The 21,721-nt window shown below is 37.8% G+C and overlaps 1 protein-coding gene across 4 annotated transcripts in view; it reads left to right on the plus strand.

Annotated features, from left to right (window-relative positions):
• The first annotated feature begins 404 nt into the window (after positions 1–404).
• The window catches only part of ATRNL1 (attractin like 1), a 542,514-nt gene continuing 521,197 nt past the window's right edge, over positions 405–21,721 (plus strand). For 2 of the 4 annotated variants that reach the window (XM_052798373.1, XM_052798374.1), the window contains exon 1: positions 405–1,296. In XM_052798373.1, coding sequence (XP_052654333.1) covers positions 989–1,296 — 308 coding nt within the window. In that variant the 5' untranslated portion in view covers positions 405–988. The remainder of the gene's footprint in view (positions 1,297–21,721) is intronic. The other 2 variants (XM_052798371.1, XM_052798372.1) reach the window with 1 other exon arrangement.

Genomic DNA, 21,721 nt, shown 5'->3' on the forward strand with positions numbered 1-21,721 from the left:
AGGAAGGGGCGGGAGGGGCGTGCGAGCTGCCGGTGTGCGGTTACCCCGGCTGCCCCTTCCCCGCTCCGGTCGGCGGGGACGGTGGTCTCCCGCCCCCCCCGCGCCGCCGGCCGGGCCGGGCCGGGCCCCCCTCTCCTCCCCTCCCTCGGCCGCTGAGGAACGGGCGGAGGGACGGATCCAAACGGACCGGGGGGGGGGCGTTAGAGCGAGCAGGCGGCTCTGAGAGGAGATGACAATTAGCCTTTAAAAATGGCTGCTCGGAAGCTGTCAGCCGGGACACGGAGGGGCTGCTAACCCTCCTCTCCCACCCTCCTCCCGCCCCTCTTCCCTGCAGGGCTAATAACGGAGTTCCTCAGCCCTTTTCTCACCGCCGAGCCCCCCCCCCCCCCCCCCGCCGCCGCCGGTGCGGGATGCCGTAGCGGCTCCGGGGCCCGGCCGCCCTCACTTCCCATCTGACTGACTGACTGACTGGCGAGAGGACGGCAGCGGCGGCCCCCGCCTCCCCGCGCTCCTCCTCGCTGCCGCCTGCGTGTGTGCCGCGGGCAGAGGGACTACAAAGGAGAAGGGGGAGTCGGGGGCTACATGGTCGAGGGTGGTGTGGGTGTGTGTGTGTGTGCACGCCGGTGGGGGGCATCTCTGGCGAGGAGAAAACACAAGGTCAAGAGGCAGTTCTCCTCCTCCTCCTCCTCCATGGAAGAAGACGGGAGCGATGAGCCCTGAGGAGGACGACGAAGAGAAGGGGCGGATGGCTGAGGGCTGCCGGGCTTCCCCGCGGGAGTGACGGGGCGCGGAGAGCTGAGGCGGCCGGAGGAGGCAGCGCTGGGGTCGGGAGGGAGGAGAGGAAGGCGAGGAGGAAGCGGGGGGTTTGAATCTCCCCGGCCGGATTATTTCCCCTCAGGGGAAGCTGCCCCTGCCCGGGGTGCGCGGGCGGCGCTGCCATCGCTGCCCGCCGCCGGCCGCGCCTCGGCCCACGGCCCCCTCGGCGAAGATGGACCCGGGCAGCGCCGCGCGGAGCGCGGGAGCTGCCCCCGCGCCCCTGGGCGCCTGGAGACCTTCCCCCCCCTCCTCCTCATCCTCCTCCTCCTCCTGCTGCTGCTGCTTCTTCTCCTCGCTCCTGGATGTGAACAGCTGGCTGCTCTTCTACGGCTTCTTGTACCTGGCCCTCTATGCCCAGGTGTCCCAGTCCAAGTCCTGCGACAAAATCTCCTGCTTCTCGGGTCATTGTGTCAACTCCACCTGTGTCTGCGACCAGGGCTGGGTGGGAGACCAGTGCCAACATTGCCAGGGCAGGTTCAAGTAAGTCTCTGCCGATTACTGTTCCCTTTTCCTCCTCCCTAACTCCTTTTCCTGTCGTTTTCACTTGCCTGGTTTTTTTTTGCTTGTGTCTGCTATGATTGTGTTCATGTGTGGTGGAAGTATGTGACAGAAGTTAAGGATGAAGTAGGCTCCTCCACCTCAGGGACCCTGCCTCTAAGAACGCAGGACTCAGTCCTGCGATGGAAAATTGTACCTGCTAACTTACCGCTGAAAATAGGCTGCTCCACTTGATGGGAACTGAGAGACAAGGAGAAATCGGCCTAAAGCTGTGTCGCTGCTGTCCCTTCTGGAAGTGTCATGGAAATGACATGTGCACTTCATGGGGCTGCCCAGGGAGCAAAAATTACCAAGGGATTTGAATGACTTTTTCCTTCTGGAGAGTGAAAGTGTTTTGCTCGTTCCAGACTTCCTCCCTTTCTTTCTAGTGTTTTAGCTAAGTGGGCGTTAGTCAGGCACGTTCAGGATAACATAAGCTTAACTTAGTGAAATGTACGTACCTCATGACAAGGTTTGCAGGAGAGGAGAGAGTGGTAAATGTAAACAGTAACATATTTTTGCAAGGGAGTGGTCAGTGAAGCTAGAACTACCTTCTCATTCTTAAAAGTGGATGTGATACTGAGTCATTGATCAGTGAGAAGGAAGCGCATCCTGACACTTGCTTTTCTATCTGTTGTGGAAAAGAAGACTTAATTTATAGGGCTGTCACTTCCCCCCCCGCCCCCTTTGGTATCAGTATAAAGACTGGCTGTGAAGAATACTGTTTGCTGTTATTTCGCTATATAACCTTGGACAGGACATCTCATTTCATTCCCTTGTAAAACACCCCTTAAAAGATGGAACTCTATTTATTAGTATATTGACACATAGAGCTGGAAAGTGTTCTAATATCTAACTAATGACAATATATTGGTAAAGCTGTGTCTTACAGAATTCAAATTCTGTCTTTGGAAAGTACTTTAATTGGTAAAAGTATCAATAATTGTCTACTTAAATTTGTGTTTAAGTTCAGTTTTCTCTTTGGAGTACTAAAATTAGGCTATATAATTTACATCTTTTAAACATTCAATCCGAGGTCACTCATCACTAAATAAACAAAAAGTAAATCCAGTGACTCGTTAGCTTGGGAAGTTGAGTAGCTGGGGGTCAGACATGTTGGCTGAAGTAATGTACGTGCTGCAGAGGAAGAAACAATTCACCGATAGTATCTGGTGGATTATTTCATCAGTGAGATTATAACTGAGTTGTAAAGATAATATAAAGCAGATGTAATACATCTTATCTGCATATGAACTTGGGAATAAGATTTTAAAGTTGGTCATTTGTTGCCTGTGTGTATTGAGGATTTGGGGTTTGTCCTGTGCTGTGGAACAATGGGCTAATTGCGTAGGGATTGAGAGTGAGGAGAGGAGGCCCAGGTGAATCTTCTTTGTGTGTGAGGATCTGCAGGAGACAAGCTTGCAGAGCTATTATTTCCTTGCTTTAAAGAGATTACTTGTATCCTTTGTCTTGATGCCACTCACAACAGACCCTAATAGTGCAAGGACTGAAGCAAATTTTCATTTCTTAAATTTCAAAGCTTGTTGTGAATTAGTATGTTCTCTGAATGATTACTGGAGTCTTTATCCAGTCCTTAACGGGTATTTCCTTGATTATCTGGTAAAACATTTATGTTTCTTTACGTTTGTTGTATTTGTCAAGTGAGAAGGCACAGTGGGGTTATGTTTTCACTTCTGGTAGAAAGTTAATAATCCATCCCCACCTAGAGGAAGTTCTGCCTGAGTGTTGAAAGGGCACCTCTTCTGAGCTAAACTAACACAGTGATTAATTGCTGTGCCGTTAGGAGTTTTGGTGAAAGCAGAACAGATTTCTCATTAACTCCTCTATATTCTTTCATGCTTAGCTTTAGAAATGACAGTGATGCTTGCATTGTGATTTTTATCACAGAAGCAAGCTGTTTCTATTATATTGGAGACCTATTTTTTACTGAGGACACTTTCATAGTGGTATCTTCGATAGCTCATCGTTAATCTTTATTCTTAGAAGCAAAATATACCCTGCAATGAAAATAAGCATTCTAAGATTTAAAGCTTTTCAGGTCCTGTGAGTTGGGGATGGCATGAAATATGTTAACGTGTCTTACAACGCAAGCAGCAACTCTGAGTGGTTGTATTTTGAATCCTGAAAATTCAGATGGGTGTTGAATGGGTGATGAGTCAAGTCTATGTATTTCCAGCTGAAGAGTTGGAAAAAGAATGTTAATCTGCCTCACGGCCGGGTGATTGAAGACCTTTGTGACTTCTGTGGCAATTGATGGTTTGACTTACCGTGGAACATTTGCATATTGTTTCTGTTTGTCTGTGAAGTGTGAATATCTGCTTTATACACAAGTTGCCATGGCTGGACTTTTGCAGCAGTGGTACTTTTATTTGACAGGTTATGTTGGATGTATACCACTTTTGCAGCAGTTGCTTCTGTCAGTAAGAATTATTATGAAGAATGTTTCAAAATGACATGAAGCTTGAAAAGTGTGTTTGGCTATTATAACTGCATTAACAATTAATTTATGGGTTGTAGATACAATCTATAAAAATGTTAATAGAACCTTGTGTATTATTCTAAACATTTACATTGTTTCAAAGTTTCAGCAGTTTGAAGAGCCTGGGTGCGTCTCTGTTATGCAAGACTAAAATTGAACTTTTAATGACCTAAATTGCACACCTGTAAAACCTGTTTTCTGTCACGAGGTTAATTGAGGAAACAGATTTTTTAAGGGTAGGCCTAAAAGACTTGAAAATAAAAGGGTCTTTATTTTTCTTCTTTATTTGCTCTTCTGGGAATGAGTGACTTGCATTAGCAAGCCTCAGAAACATTATTGTAAGAGGAATGCTCTACCTAGGGGTAACTTGGGACCATTAATTCTTTGGTGAGAGATGTGTAGTATTTTTGTCTTTGTTTTACTTCTTTTCTAGACTGAGAAGTAAACAACATAGCAGAGAGACATCAAAAATAATTGATCAATCTTAGTAAGCAGGTGTCAAAATTAATTGACAGTACTATGGTAACCTTGCCTTTTCCCTGTAGGAGAATTACTGAGTAAGTAGACTACTTTGCAAATGTTGCTCTGGTTGAGCAAGGGTGGATGGGGGAAAAAATGGGCAAAAAGATTCGCTAGCACTATTTTATTACTCTTATTTATCAACTTTTGTATTTACTCCTTGTATTGTGAAGCATGTGGTAACTCATTATATACACGGAAGTGTTGTTATTCTTACTGCATTGCATTCATATCCATGTCAGTCACATTTCAGAATGATCTAGGCCTCATCTCTGCCTGCCAGTAAATTATTTTACTCTGTTCAGGATGGATATCTGAATGCAATTCTGACTTTTTTCCTTCTCTCAAACTTTTTTTTTTTCTTCCCTTCTGCTCTGATAGAATGCAAAAAAAATTTTTTTTTCTTTTTTCGGTACCAAAATAAAAAAGGGAAATTTAGTTATAAAAAGAGAGGGGAAAGAAATTCTGTCTGCCTGCCTGTGGGAGACAGGTGAAAGATAAGAAAGCCAAAGGGTGAGCAGGTTCTGTTTTTATAGCAGGGAGCTTCAACCAGCACAGTTCCCAAGATGTAAACAAAACCACAAGCATAAAAGCACAGTGTCCAGTTTTATTCTGATAGATTGATTTATTAAGGAAATGAAGTTTTAATGCTATAACTGCCACTCTTTCTTCCCCTATCCTATACCCTTGAATTTGTTGGTCAGTTACAGTTTTCATGATGATACGAGCTTGGGCAGAAGGCAGAGGGAAAGGCTGCCCAAAGCAGTTGTGTTATGAGACTCCAGGGAATTCAGGGAGGCAAACATTACAAATGGCCCAACTGTAGGAAAAGCTGCAGTCACAGCTTCTATGTATTTAGATGTCAAAGTCAATCAATGTTGAGATGCAGTGCTACAGGAAAACAGGTTTCATTAGTTTTGCTACTCACAGAATGACTTCTTAGAAGAAAAAAAAGTTTCCTTCAGGTTGGAGCAAAAAGTTACCCCTTTCTCTAGCTCTGGTTTATGCACTGGTGTGTGGAAGCGCATTAGAGAAAAAATTGTGCATGAAACTGCTCTTCCTCTTAAGTTTTTGAGTATCTGAATGATTGGAAATTCCAGTCTCCTAAAATGCTGTCTTTAAAAAAGTAGATTGTGTCTTCAGATGATTATGATTGTTTATTTGATAACTTATGAGTCCCAACTGGCGTATGTAACAAAGCAGACTGTAGAGGATAGGTGAGCACCTTTGAGTACCTACACAAGTTAATATGCTTTGCCTAGTCCTAGATATCTAGTTGTTATGGATAGAGTAAGAGCAAACTGAACAGTTTAATTATTAAACCTTGTCTCCAGATGTTCTTATTGCACTTCTAAATTACCTCCTTCCTGTTCTTCTTAATTTCTAGAGCTCCTATAAAAGATTCTGCATTTTTCAAGGACAAAACAATTTCCAAGTACAGGAACCTTCACAAGTGAAATGTTAAAAGTGTATCAAATTTCATTATTCCGGGCAAAATCCTTATTTCTATCTAAAACTCTGAATTTTGCTGTCTGCAGAATGACTCATGCAAGGAAAGTGTCCTTAAATTGCAGAATGTAAATGAACAATAATGCTGTATAAGAAATGATCTTTAGGCAAAAAGTTAGTTTTAGCTGCAGCCAGTTGAAGTTCATGCTGCTGTGAAAAGGGGTGACTTTATCCTTCACGCTTCTCTTTGATTACATCTTTCCGCTTCTTATGTAAGCATTAATATTCCTGCTGAGAGTTGAAAAGTATCAACGGGAACATATCTCCCCACCTACCAGCCAACTGTTCTTAAGCCAGCTCAGTTTCCTCATGTTACTTCACTTGCATAAGTCTCTTGCTGACCCAAAGGAGGTAGCAGGAATGAGCAGGTGTAGATGGGAAAAGAAAATTGTCCCTTTAAGAAGTGGTACAGATTTAGTTTGCCTTAACTTTAATGTGAAACAACGTCACAACTAAACTGGTGCAACTTCTGTTACAAATCCTGAGTCAGGCTATCAGTTGCAAAACTGCCTTTGTCATCAGCATGGCCTGTATCTGATTCAAGACATATGCATAGTTATTCTTACTGACATCAGTGGAATTGTGAGATTTTTACACCTGCAAATTGCCTTTTTATAAGTCAACATGTGATGTTAATATAATTAAACTAGTGGAAATGTCAGTGATTATGACTTTACCCTTATAAAATGTGATCTTTATTTAAATTGATTTTAGTGGTGATGCTCTGAAAAGTATTTCTTCCCACGTGAGTTATTCTCTCTGTATTAAAATCTTAAAATACAATGATAGTTGGTACGATAAAGAGATATTGAATTTGTAAAGAATACTTTTTTTTATTCAAATCTTGTTTTGAAATGTAGAAGCATAAGCCATACGACCATACTAAACTCCTCCTACAAGCTAAACAGCCTGCATTAAAAAGTGTTTTTTGAAAGAAAAGCAATCTTTTTGAAAACTTTAAAACCTGATTGTTATTAGAATGCTGGTGGTGTTTAATACTTCCTGTATGGAATCATTTCAGTTGGAAAAGACCCTTAAGATCACAGAGTTCAACCATTAACCTAAGACTACCAAGTCCACCACTAAACCTTTCGAATATTTTTTTAATGGGTTTTTATAGACAAGACCAGAAATGAGCTCTCTGATTACCTGTTCTTGCAGCTTGCCTTATGCAGGCTGTAGGGTAACTCTGAATTAATTCCTGTTTGAGTTGAATGCATGCTTTAGAAAACCATCCACATATGTTTGAAAGCACTTCTGCTGACTGAGAGCTCATTACAGACTTTCAAAGTTCTTCCATTGGTTAGTTATCCTCACTGTTTTCTATAACCAGTAAAAACAAATGCATAATCTGCCTAATCCAGAAAATCTACCCTATCTCATTTTTTGTCTCTTTGAGTTGCCCTGTTTTCTCATGTTTTGAGTCAGGCCTTCATTGCAGAGCCTTCAGTATGTCAGGTCTATGTTCCCTGTGTAGGTGAAAATATGGTCACCTTTTCCTTACTGAGGATGGAGGAGTGTCCCTTGAGTTGTCTCAACACAAACCAAGTTTTTCCATCCTTGACTGCTCTCTTGGTTTTTAGCCTAGTTTATGAGCATTCTTGAGCTATGAATGCCAGAACTAGATGCTTGTCTTTTGGTAATGGGTGTATTGGTGAAATGTAGCAGCAGAGCAATGTCTCCCCTGCTGCTTGGTGTCCTGCCGCGTGCAGCTGCAGAAAATGCTTCTAAGCGTAGCACTGTGCTGGCAGCTCAGTCCATTATTTTCTGCCTCACAAGTCTTCTCAGAGTTGCTGCATCCTCAGTACCAAGTGATTGATATGTGGCCATGCTTTTCTCTAACTAGTCTGTGAACCGAACACAGCCTCCCCTATTCGGAGTGATATTTAATTGTGGGGCTACAAACATGTGTGTGTTTGGGATGGACCTATGATCTTTTAAAAACACCCCTCTCTTCCCCCAAGCAGTAGATAATTAACAATGTACAGAGATCCTTCCTCTGTGTGTGAGTCTGAGACCATCTATAGGATTGAATCCAAATGCAAGTTGGGCAAAGGGCTTGTGGATTCTGGAGTCTGGTTTGTCTGCAGACGAAGCAGTTTGTTACCTAAGCAAGTGTGAGAGCAGATGGCTGAGGATGCTGACAGGCCTTCAGACAGCACCAAAGGCTGGTTGCCATCACTATGGGCGTGTAAAAAGCTCAGTTGCATCAAATGTATGCTTAAGTCTATCCGTAAGTGATACATAAATGCCTCTAACGGTTAAAGCATTTAATATTTATTATGATTTAAATTTAATTTGGCAAATAAATAGTCTCACACTGTGTATCTCTTACTTCCTTTAACCAAAAAGAAGGCACGATGATCATATTTTGGAAGGCATTACCATAGTTCATGTCATCTTTTTAAAATGAGTATGAGTAGTTTTTGAGAGATCAGTCTATCACACTGCACTAGAAATTGATTTAATTGTATCAAAATGTAGGCAGAAAAGGTAGGAGGTAATATGAGGTGCTACAGGAATATCCTTGGGAAATTCTTACACATACTAACTGAAGTGCTGGTGAAAAAACCCTTGCTTTTAAAACACTACTACATAGACAATAAAAAAATGCATTGGAAAACTCATGCAATATTGAAGAATAATTACCTGTCAGTGTCTGGGGAATTTATTATTAGCTGTATAGTCTAGTCTTGGCAAACATGCTACAAAGATGATGTAAGGAGGAATAAATGATGATGATACCTGAAAACATGGGCACTCCAGTGGACTGCAGCTGTTAACAGTAATAAAGGAACAATAGTAAACTATAAGCAAAGTGTATGTTTTCATGTGAGATGGGCGAGCAGTGAGAATTTTCAAGCTTAGTGTTATAGGTTGCCCTATATATTCTTAAAAGCCTAATAAGTGGAGTTAAGAGTTGTGTTGATTTCAGAGCTCCTTGTGGAGTAAGACGCTGTTGAGAAATGATGGAACTGAGCTCAACACTGTTACTTAGTGTTCATTCACAAGGTGGAAGAACTGCATTCAGCTTTGAAGTCTCCTGCAGACAGAAAAGTCTAAAGCTTTTAGACATCTGAAAAGTAATTTAGCCACCAGCTATATAGAATATTATAGGGTAAACATCTTAAACTCTCTGTTAATGCAACAGCATTTTGTAAAAAATGAATTCACTGTAAAATCTCTCCCAAAATTTAGAGCTTGCATCACTCATCTGGAATAAATGGATTCCAGGATCTGTTTGAATCAGTATTTTATATTTCTTAGCTAAGGATGGAGATGTGCTACTACCATCGTATGATGGCAAAATATCTAGTTTGTTCATTCTAATGGTGTTTAGAAACAAGCTAGCCATAGAATATTTCCAAGTTTTAAGCAGCATGTGACCATGAGCCATGATTTGGGTAGGGAATTTTGAAGCCAGCATGTTCTAGGATTACCTGGCAATGGAACAAGTACTGAAGTACTTAAAGATTGGATGCAGGCACATAAAATGATACTCAGCGTCTACATTTTCATATGGATTTCTTCCATAATTTATGTGCTTCAGTGTCTCATCTGTAAAAGGAAATAACACTTCCTGTAAGGTTAAAGACTTGAGGTGACCCACGACTGTAATGATGAGGGACAGCTAATAAGCTAGGTAAAATTTTAGAGAATGCATTTCTTCCTAGAATGTGATAAATACTAGGGCATGAAGTGCTGTTGTCCAAACTGTGCTATAGATCTCAAAGAAATGAGTAAAATTGCTTCCTTATTCGGTCAGATTTACCTAAAACTTGCAAGCAGTCTGTATTATTGCAGAATATTTGAAGAATACGTTGTTCTTTTATTCAAGAGAATCCTTGGAAAAAACTGTACATTGACTGTCAATGATAAGATTTTATTTCAGAAGGCAAGACCTCCAAAGACCTAACCCCCAACAAACAAAATATTGTAATACACTGTAGTACTTAACAGATGCTTTGAAGAGTTACTGCTCTACTTGTATGAATACAATGTTTTGTATTAGTTATTACATTCCTTTATCAGTATCAAAGAACCATGCATTCCTAATTTGTAGGATGATTGCATTATGTTATTACAGAATTGTGAGTCTGGATTCAGAGTCTTTAAATGTAGATTTTTATTATAGACATGCACTTTTATGCATAGATGTATGTTTGTTCCCATGTGTTTGAGTTTTCAGCTTGTTCCCTGTTTACCTTGAAGGCTAATAACTTGCCTTCAATGAAAAAGTGGGTCATGTTGAGTATGTCATGTGATTATCGAGATGCTGGAGCTGGGACTGAAGAATGATCAGAAGTATCACAGAAGGACCAGATTTTAACTATGTACATTACCAGTTGTAGCAGTAAAGTGTGAGCAGCAATGATTTTGGTCAAAATTCTGGGGGGAGATATTTTTAAATACTCTGGTGAGCTTTGCAGAAACTTTCTATGCAAGGTGTAAGTAGACCATAAGGCACTGTGGAACGAGATGATGAATGGGCTTCATTGATTGCCACCCCCAATCCAAGGACAGAGATAAATTAACCAGAAAAATATCTTGCTAGTCGTGCTGCAGTTTAAAATACTTTCCTTTTTGTAATGGATAGTAGTGGTGAATAAAATATGGTAAGCTTAATTTTCTTGATAATGCATCTCAGCTTTCAAAACTCAAGAGAACTTTGATACACTCTGAATTATATAAAGGAATACTTGATAGTTCCAGCTTTATTAGTAAAACTAAAATGCTGATTAATCCAACTGTAGGATAATTTGCACCTTTAATTGTTCTTTTTTGAATCTAGAGTAAGAGTGTGTGTATGTAAAAGTATGTATTTCTTGCAAAGAAAATCCAAAACAATAAACCAAAACAAACATAAAATATCTTGCATTCATGTTTGTGTGTGCAAGCCCAGCTGATGAATCTACTTTGGAGGATACTTGATAATCAAATGTATATGTGGTATATGCAAGATGTACCAAAGCGGTTATGGGGAAGAGGGAAATGAACTGTGTGTTTCATAGGAAGTATCATAGAGCTGTCGTAATTAAGCTGTGTGCTGCTGTAGTTCTCTTATATCAGCAGATCTGTTTTGTTTGCTTCCTAAGTCAACTGAGGCTTTTCTAAAGGATAACTTAAAACATTGAACAGGAGCTGGAAGGTGCTCTTGAAAAATGATAAATACTGAACAAACAAATGGCTGCTTTTGAAAACATACAAATTTGCACTTGCGTGCACAGCTGTAATATGTTAAGACAACTGTGTTAGAAAATATTTTTGCAGATGTTTTCTAAAACCTAGTGCTGATATAAGTATTAAATCGAGAACATTTGTATTTAAAACTTTGGGTTTTTTTTCCTGGGTATTTTTAATAGTGTAGCACTTTGTAGGAATAATCTGTGAGCATCTATTATAAAATCGAAATGACACATTTTTTCTAGAGTTTTTAATTTCCAAATTGCTTATACTATTTTAGTTTTCATGGGGGACCCTCCCCCATATTCAAGGAAGTACTTACCTCTACACATCTGTATCATACTTTGTATCTGAATATCTTATTTAAGAACTAGGTAGCTAGTTAGTTATCACAGTAGCCTTGAGAAATAGACGCTTATTTTTTGAGCTGTTTTACACATAGGAAACCTGATGTTGTGTGTTTGTCTAATGTAACATAACAAATAAGTGACTGAATTGAAATGGAAGCTTGGGAGTTTATACAATTTTCTGTAATTCTGTCCTAGTCTTCATTTTAGGAATACTGAATTGTTTTCAAATTGTACATTCATTTTCTGCAAGTATACAATATAGATTGAAGTGCTTTGTTTTCTTAGAGACCTTTACTGTGTAACATAATCAGATATAGGAGAAGATATGAAGTTTATTATTCAGGTATGGATGCACAGCTGAGGAGTTTTGTGATGATATTTTAGACCAACTGTTCCAACCACATACTGTACATCATTCAATGAGTATATGGGGGGGGACCTCTGTTAATGCAGGTATAAATGCCAATATAGGTTAGAGGTTGATGAATACTTAGAGAATTGATCTTGAAAGGTGTCCTCCATTCAAATGAGCCAGGACAGCAAAGCTGGACTGAGTTTGTAGTTGGTCTATCTTCTTGTTTTTAAAGGGGGCAGGGGAGACAGGAAACAAGCAAACCACAGCTTAATATATTGAGTTCACAAAAGCTGTTCATTAACAGGAACATTGCTGGATTATTTTATTTGCAGTTTTATATACATCCTTGAAGTGCGCCTACTGCTTTTGGGGTTTGTATGCATTCAGAAATCTGTTCTCTAACATAAAACTCTGAGGTGACAGGCCGCTGAATGTAAGCAGAATATTCCTTTAAAGTCAGACTTAGATTTTCTAATTTAGATTGACTGCATTTATAAGTAGCAATTGGACTGGAAAGCAGAGCCAGTGTATGTTAGATTCTCTTGGAATGATAGAGGCTTGCAGCGTTGCACTGAAATGGAATTTGAGAACATCTTCCTCTGAATTTTTCCTTTGTATTGTCTTGATAGTTTTGAGGTCATGCTCAGTAAAGATCTTAAAAAGCCTTACCTACTATTATTAAAAAACCCTGTGGTTAAAGTACTTGCCTACTAAGGACATTCCTTTTGAAGAGTCTTATGTGGTTTGACACATCAGCCATTGCTCTTTACAGTCACTATTTTTTTATCATCCTGGTAAATTTGACTTTTTGTTTCCATCTGCTGGTGAAAACCAAAGCAGATGAAGGACATGCTTAATCTTACTCCTTATTTTTAAACACAGCAATTAAGATTTAGTCTGTTTTTCTGTGATGATCAAGGAAAGCACTGTGCCATGTGTGATATTCTGGTCTATGTTGTAACTTTCTAAGCTACAAGTTTCCTCATTGTCTTTATGTGACTCACTGGGTATGGAGGTAAATTATTGTGCTTCAAGGCTGGGAGAATGACAAAACTAACATATGCTAATTTGGTGAGTATGAGCATAGCTGTACAAGATCTTTAGAAGAAGAAATATTCTTTGTTCTCATAGTTATGGCATTGCTGGCTTAGACTTCAGTGTATCATATCACTTATTCTGGTGCTACTTGAAGGCATACTTTTTTCTGAATAAAACAACACTATTGGATGAAACAAATTCTCAGATGTCCTATGGTTTAAAAACCTACAAATTTTTAAGGCGCAGCAACTTTGGGGTTTTTTCTCCCTTTTGAGAACTTTCTTGTTATGTTTTTGAGTCCTTCTCTCTTTCAGTTTTTTGGGTTTTTTTTTGGTGTGGTTTTTTTTGTTTGTTTTGTTTTGCTTTAACAGACCAGAAGTATTTAGGAGGCTTTCTGAGATGATGTCAACCTATAAGATAACAAGTTATGCAAGCTTATCTTGAGTATATCATGTATTTATGAAGTATACATGTTCTGATGATGTAGTTTAAATGAGAGGATGCCTTTTTGTGGTGGTTTCTGTTTTTAAGGACAGCTGATCATCCTTGTTGAATTCTCTGTTCTTTGCTCAGTACATTTCTTGTGGTAGGATATACTTGCCTTATAGTTAAGAAGACATTCTAGTCTAAAAGATCTTGTCATTGCTTCTGTAGAAAAGTGGAAACTGGAAAATGCTGTTAAAAATCTGGATGGAAATAATCTGGGAGCCTGTAAACCATGGCTCTGAAGGGAATTAAGGAACTGAGGTTAGCAGGTTTGTATGTAAGGATGTTGCTGTGCAGAAAAAGTTGCATATGCTGATCAATACATACTAACATTACATGTTTCTATTTGTGCATGTGCTCAACAGGGTAAGCTAGTAATACTGTTCAAGGCATCTCTATACTAGATTTCAATGGTAACTGGGGTTACAGGCTGCATAAATCTGGTCTGCTTGCTGTTGTGAATCTTAAGGATTTTTTCATAAAGGTATGAGTGTTTTGCAGGATATTGTCTGTGCTTAATTGTATCAGAAGGATCTTTAGGGTTTTTTCCCATAATGTTGAATTTTACTTAGTCCAGATTCACTTGCGCAGTTCTTTATGATTTTGTGTGCATGTATGCTTTATGACTCCTAAGTTATTTGCTCAGGCAGCAAAGAGAAAATTGCATAGCTGTGTGGATATGTGTGATATCTGCATATCAGAAATACTATATATTTGCTCATCTAATTAATCAAGTTGAAGTTTCAGGAGTCGAAAATAGACTTCTTCAGAAAGTAATTTTCAGAAGTTGTGTGGATAATGGACTCAGTTCAGGGGTTCCATGTACTTGCAGAAATATTTGCTTGAGGCAGGATTTGAAAGAAACTATCTCTAAGGAGGTCACTCTATGCAAAGTAAGGAGTGTTGTAGAAACAGGTGAAATTTGAGCACGTCCACAAAATAGGATTTTGGCTTTTAATTGATTCAGGATGGGAAGTATTTCTTGGTTTTGGAGACAGGTTAACTTTTATTAAGGTATACACCATCAGAAAGCATTCATGGACTTAGCGATAGTTGTAGGATAACAATGTAATATAAATATTTAAATTCATATTTTAATCAATATTATTAATATGCAATAATAAGATTATTAAGAAATAAAATGATATTGAATTTCTATTAAATTAATATTTATGATATAACAAGGAATAATAAGATTGTTCATAATTTTGCACTTGCAATCGGACTACAGGCCTGACTCTCAATTGCTATAGTCTTAAGATGTTGTAATTAATCTCTTTAGGGTTTGTTCTTTAATTTGAAGGTAAACTTCATGAAACTTGTATAATGGAATGGAGAATCAGATTCTTAAAATAATATATATATGACAGTAATGCATTTTTCACGTATAGGTGCTGAAATGTTTGTTATCCTGCAATTTTTTTATATATATAATGTGTGTGTAGGTACATATGCATCACCTTGTTATGTTGTAAAATATTGAGTTACCTTACCTATAGTGCTTGTCTTCATTTTCTAAATTACAGCAAAACGAAGAAAAAGGAAATCTACCAATAAATGAATGTGATAATGATAGGAAAGAATGACACTGATGACCAGTGTTTGTGATACTTTGTACCAATGTTTTTGAAGTTTGTGTGGCTGGATACAATCAGTCTTTTTTAGAGGGATTTTTAAATGATACAAACAAGAATTAAGTTGGTGAAATAATCTTTTCACCTAATGAACTTTTGCGGCCTGTGTTTATCTTCCTGGTACTTTTAAAATCAAGCTGTTAAGGTGTTGTCCCATGCTAAGAATGCCTGTATTATACAAAGAGTTCTCATAGGTGTGATTTAATTACATTAGTGTTGTATTCAGAAGGAAAAATAATTATTAACTGTCTGCTTTTAGCTAGGATTGTGGTTCCAAATATTTTCCTGGAGTTAGAGACATCCAAGGGAACGTTATCCTTAAGCATGTTTTATGCATGTGAAGAAAGGGAAATGCTAGCTTCTGTTCAAGTAAAATTCCCTATCCTCTCTTAAAATATTTTTAATTTATCCTTGTCAGAAGCTTTCTTAGAAAAATAAGAACAGTTGCTATTATGAAATCTCTGTGAGCTTTACTGTGTTTGGATGCAGAAGAGAAATTAGAATCTTGCCATGGGACAGAATGAGCACTTGAAAAATGAAACAATAACTGGACTATGGCATGTGACCATTATTTTGGAGTAGTTGGTTTTTGAATTTATGCTAAAGAGCACAGAAGGAAAAATGTTCAGGATGAATGTTGGTTTTTGATGTAGCGTTATATGCTGAAGGGTAGGAGAAAAAAAATCTTTGAATAAGTGTGGGGTTTTTTGTACAACTAGTATGAAATATGAATATTTGATTATGTATCTGTTTAAGCCTGTTTCTGTTGCTTCATTGTACTAATGCAACATCTTATTTTATTAATTCTCTTCCTGTTTGCAGTAAAATAGCAGTGTCTGCATTACTCAGAAGTGGTATATGTATTTGTCAGGAATGCCTGAAGTTATCAGTGTCATGGGAGACACTTATTTCTCAGCTAATCTTTTCTTTTGTTGGTACTAGACATAACTTGATGTTCTAGCAATCAAGCAACAGGCTTTTGTAGGTGTCCAAAAACATTATCGAAGTGCGTTTAGTTGTCTGATTTAGTGATGCCAGGACCACATCTGAAGCAGAATTCTGCTGTTTGTGTCTGATGGACTGAATTTGCAGGATTGTATGAATAGAAAGGCCTTTTTGTATTAGATAACTTAAAAAATGCATCTGACCAACAAGTATCAGCAGTTAAAGCATTAAACCAGAATGTTTTTAATTATATGTAGAGGACTGTTTCTGATTGCAATGTGTGGTAACAGAACATCTTCCAAAGATTTCAAGTTTTTCTGCATTGGGGGCGGGGGGTACAGGTAGAAAAGAAGTGAAGTTTATGAAGACCAGTAGATTTGATTAGCTTTACTTTTTCATATATAAGTCTGTACTTTGGATAGTGCAGATCCTGCTGTCTGTACTCTGGAACTGCCATTTTTAGCAGAAGGAGTCTCCACTCCAAGGGGTCTCATTCTGTTTGGAAGAATTCCATTGAGGGTGTTGCTCTGTCCAGCTCAAAGACTAAGGAAGGTCTTTGCAAGAGTTCTGTCAGTACTATAACACCACTTCAGTCAGCCTTTCAAAGTCATAGACTTTTCCCATCTGTGCCTCAGAAGAAGCTACAGTTTCTTATTTTATTCTGGACAAAAAGCCTCAGGCAGGGCCTTTCATATGCTAGTTGTGTATTGTTCCCATATACAACTGTATTATCCTTAAAGCATCATATAGACCAGGTAGCAATGGCTAACACTCAGTTGTGACTGCATTAATTGCCTGGTCTCAGTTATTATTCTTAGAAGAATAACTTTTAGTCTATGTAATGTTCAAGTAATTTACATGTAGAGCTTTATTTGTTTATCTAACACTCCTGTGGATAAATGCTAACTTTCTCAGGAAAAACTGAGAAGCTTTCCTATTTTCAAGTAGTTTTTCTGTATAGTTTTTCCTGTTTGTTTGGCTGGATACACAAACAAGTGTATCAAACTACTATGAACTGTTAATAGTCAGATTGTATTATAATCAAATTTTTCAAAGTGGAGCCTGAGAGAGTGGGGTGATCTGGATGAATTAAAGCTCAGTATTTGATGCTAGAGTCTGTTTTTGTTTCTTCTTGAAATATCAAATCTTAGGGAAAAGCAATTTGAAAGCAAATAAATGCCCAACAATCAATAAATGTAGGATCATCATGGAATTTTGAGGGGAAAAAATGTAAAAGAATCAATCAAAACAACTCCCCTGCAAAATGGTAATGGAATTGATTTTTTTGAAAGCTCTGAAATGAGTACTTGGGGATTGTCCCTATTTAAAAACTGCCATGTGATGGTGAGTTTGAGAATTTCATTTCTATGAAAAATGCATTTGAGTTTTTCTTATTGCCTTTACAATAAATTATATGCTTTCTTTTGCTATATCTTTTACTGCTGTATAAATGTGCAGAGAAGTTATGAATTTGTTTCATATTGCTGTGTTGTGATGAAACTGCTTATGTCATAAATTGGTTTAATTGCATAATCTAATGGGGAAGGGGAGGTAGACTGAAGAAGGGGAGGAAACCTAAATAGCATTAGAAATTAACGGATAAAAGGAGAGAAAGTTTTGTTACTGAACTATACAAGCAATGCAGTACTTATATAATGCAGAACCAAACAGTTATTTCGGTTTTCCTTTAACTTAATAATTGTAAATGACAACTTACATATAAATAAAAAAAAGTCTAAATGATGGAAGACTTCATAACACCCTTCATAGTATAGCTAAAACTTTACCTATGCTTTGTAATTTCTAGTCTCAACTACTGCAGTTTTGTTTTGGTTTGAGCTGGCTCCTCTCCGGGGTGTATAAGTGCTGAAATAAAATACTTTGCTTCGTTTATGACAGATTTATATCAGCCATTTGAGAAGCTCTTATAAGGACTCACCTCAGGTCTCTACTAAATGGGAGGAAAAGAAACTCTTCAGCCCCACTAGAGCTCTCTTTTAATTTTAGTTCCTCACAATTTAGGAGACTGACAATATTCATTACATTTGTTTCTAACCTCTAATTCTGGAGCTGCAAGTCTTGTGTGTTTTTTTTATGAAGGGATTTCAATGATACTGGAGCATGCTCACTCTGGATACAAGTTTACAAGTATGAACCATCACCTCACTGATGATAGTCTTTCACCACCAGTGCACAGTTATTTCGCCAAAATGATATGTTTGAGTAATGACTGAACTACTATTGTAAGTTTAAGATAAAATTAATGACTTAAATTGTTAATAGGAGAAAATAAGCAGGATTTGTAAAGTATGTTTTTAATTTATAATTCTCTAGTTATCATCAAAGCTCTGCTACTTTCTTTTTTTTTTCTTTCTTTTCTTCTCTGGATGAACTTTGCAGTTGTCTGAAACTGCTAAAAAGTTATAACCCAAAACAATGGGATAAAGAGGGAACTGAGCCTTATGAAGGAGGGAACAGGGCAGCAGGGAGTTTTAATTTACCAAAAAATAAAAATGTGACCAACATTGAGAATGAAAATTAAATATTAGAGCTGTCAAGTTTGAATGAACACAAATGTTGAAGTTTATTATTCTATTATGGTTCAGCCTTCTTAGGACATTATTGGACCTTGCATTAGAAATGGCAAATAGCAATTATTTTTTTATTTGTTGTGGGATAAATGAAAATTATTTGGACCTTGTGGTATGTTAATTTATAGTTGTCATTTGTAGAGTATTGTAATTTTCTGTTATTTAAATGTAAGCTTTTAAAATTGCTAGGTGCTTTTGCCTCAACTTGTGAATTTTTATTTTAACATGAAGCTTCTGATGATGCCTAGTTCTGAAGTATTGTTGTGGGGATTTTTGTTTGTTGGGTTTTTTTGTTTTGTTTTGTTTTTCCAAGTGCTTTGATTTTTCTAATGACTTGCCTGCCTTAACATTCTGGCAAGTTGGGATTAATTAAGAAGGCGGGCAAGTTGGGATTAATTAGAAAGGCTTGTCTGTAAAGCAGCAGGGATTTGTATGAGTTTAAAGGTGAAGTCTTGTGTATAAAGGCAAAATATTTCTAAAACAGATAGATCTGTATATATGTGTGAGCGTATGTATCTACTTGCATATCTATGTATGTATATACAAATATACTTGAAAAATAGAATTTTCTAGAGTCTACATGAAAGTCCAGATTCCATGCTGTTTGTTCTTTGACTTGAAGCAGCTACCTGAGTACTGCAAACCTTCCCTTATCTAGGGTTAGTGCCTCTAATCATTGCACTGCTGAATAAGAGTGGGAAGGAAAAGGAGGAAGAGTTTCATCTCCTTATGTGCTCATATTTTAAAATAAAATCACTGCCACTGCAATTCTGTGAGCTATGTTCCCAGATTGCCTATCATGATCTCTGAGGAGTGTAAGTTCATATGTCAGGGTAGACATGACACCCAACTTCAGCCAACCTATTACATCCTTTTATGAATGCCTAGAAGCATAGCTGTTGAAGAGTTCACAAGCTGCGACATGGAAAAAAAATAAGGTGGCTGTTAAGAATAGCTGTCTTCAGGACTGGACAGGCTAAGCATTTTGGGTCGCAATTTAGGCTCGAATACTGCTTTTATCCTACTTCACTCTACAAGCTACTCTCTTCTTCCTTTTCCTCCAGATTTCTGTCTGGTGTTACCAGCCAGAGTGATTGAAATTGCTGGTTGTTGACATCTCCACAAAGGGTTCATCTCCTTTTTTTTCCCTCTGTTTTCCCACTCTTGCAGGACTACTACACTAGCCTGTGTACACTGTTTTAGGGGCAAAGGCATCTGTTTGCTGCGACCTAAAAGCTGTGTGAAAAAATAATATAATGCTTCTGGTTTTTTTAATTATTGCAGTAAAATAAAGCCTTGGCTACCTATATGTGGCAAACACATAGTTCCCCATTATTATACTCAGGGATATTTTATATGGAGGGGATGTTATGTGTTTAAATAAAAGAACAAAAAACCATTCCAAAACCCTGCAAACAACTCTAGCAGAAAAATTTGAAACTTGAGCAGATATTTTTTAAAAGCATGCCTTAACGACTTTGTATATATGACTTAGATAAAAGAATCTTTAGTAAACTCTGTTGTGCCATAGTCCCAAACTCTGTGGAGTGAAATGGCAGTATATTGTAACTAAATATGACATAAACCTCTTCAAAGGTTCTTGAATATCACATTTCTGACTATCTGAATTTAGACTGTTACTCTAAATTTGTTCATGCAGTCTCCTTGATACATGCCTATTTTTGTGTGCATATAGTCACTTAGACAAAGAGCTGTTCTCTCTCCATTTGCTTTTCCTTTTGTCCTCTTTGTATGTACAGAGTGTGTAATATTTTTACCTTGGACTTGATTATGCTAGGATAAGCAAGTGTCTTCTTCCTAGGCTCTTATTTCTTCTAGTCACTCAAATAGCATTCTCTGTTCATGTTCCAGTTTAATCTTTCCTATTCTGTTTCTTGGATATGGCTTTGCCCGTCTCCTGTGCTGTGATGCTATTTCTGCTTGACTGCATCTGGAAATCCCACATCTGCATCACTGCCTGATCTCTGGAAATCCCATACTGTAGGATCATTTCTCTTTTTTTCTGGCTGTATCCCATTGGTGGCATATAGTCATTCTGCTGCTGTTTTAATTATCTTCTTTCTTCTCCAGTGGACTAATTAAAATTATTCCCCTCACTTCTAAGTGCATGATTTTACAGACTAAATTACTAAATTTAATCTCATTTCTGTTAGTCAAGCATCAACATCTAGCTCTCTGCATGGGGTATATTAATCTTTGACACTATGAACAACTTCATGCCATTAATAGATTGCACTAGCACACTTGTGCCATCACTGTTAAGTATCTTTTTAAGGTCAGCTTTTGACTACCTGCACTATCCAATGTTAATACCTATATAGGCTGAGATTTTTTTTCTTATGGGCAACCTGTTGGTCCCATTTCTATCCAGCTTGTTACTTGCATTATGGTTCTCACATTAACTTGGTCTCCAGGTTTAACTAATTGCACAGCTTATTATTGAGTCTTCATGTAATGGTAATATTCTTTATAGTTGCTTTATTAAAGATAAAGTGTGTAATGTTAATAAATTTATGATGCATTTTATTCTTTCCCCTCACATCCATATTTTTAGATTGAACTATGAATATAGAATAATGAGAAGCTAGACTAATAGGTTCTATTAATTCTGAGGAATTCCTTCTCTTTTTGCATTACAGTTAGGTACAATATTTGCTAGAATATGACAAATGGTATAATTTAATCTATTTAATAAAGTGCCTACTGCTCTAACTTGCAAGTTAATGTCTTGAATCTCTTGTTTCCGAGTATTCTTGTGTAGAGAGTCTTGTCTCTGTTCTGGTAGGGCAGTAAGTTATTTGAATTTTGTTACTACTAAAATTGTTGTATTGTCCAATTCTATACACTTATTTCCATGAGCTGTCTTGCTTTTGTAAGATAATACTTTACATCATCATCCTGAGTGAAAATTGTCAAACATTTATTTTGTGTTATCTTTAATTTTTCTTGCCTCATGCTTCCTGATGTTTTTGCCAGTTGTTTGACAAGTTTGCAATCATACATACAGGTGTGTATATATATATATACACACACACTCTCATACAAACACATGATCTAACAAACTTTCCTTAGCTGAGAACATTATTTTTTTAAAATTTGGACAAGAATTGGTGGTTCTAGGATTATTAGTGTTACACATTAAAGCTTAGAAGTTTTGGTTTTATGGTTGATTGCCTTGTCATGATGTATACATTCATTAATAAAAAAAAAGTGGAATTAGAACAGGATATAATGCT

The sequence above is a fragment of the Harpia harpyja genome, chromosome 10 (genome assembly GCF_026419915.1).
Source record: "Harpia harpyja isolate bHarHar1 chromosome 10, bHarHar1 primary haplotype, whole genome shotgun sequence".
Taxonomy (NCBI): Eukaryota; Metazoa; Chordata; class Aves; order Accipitriformes; family Accipitridae; genus Harpia; species Harpia harpyja.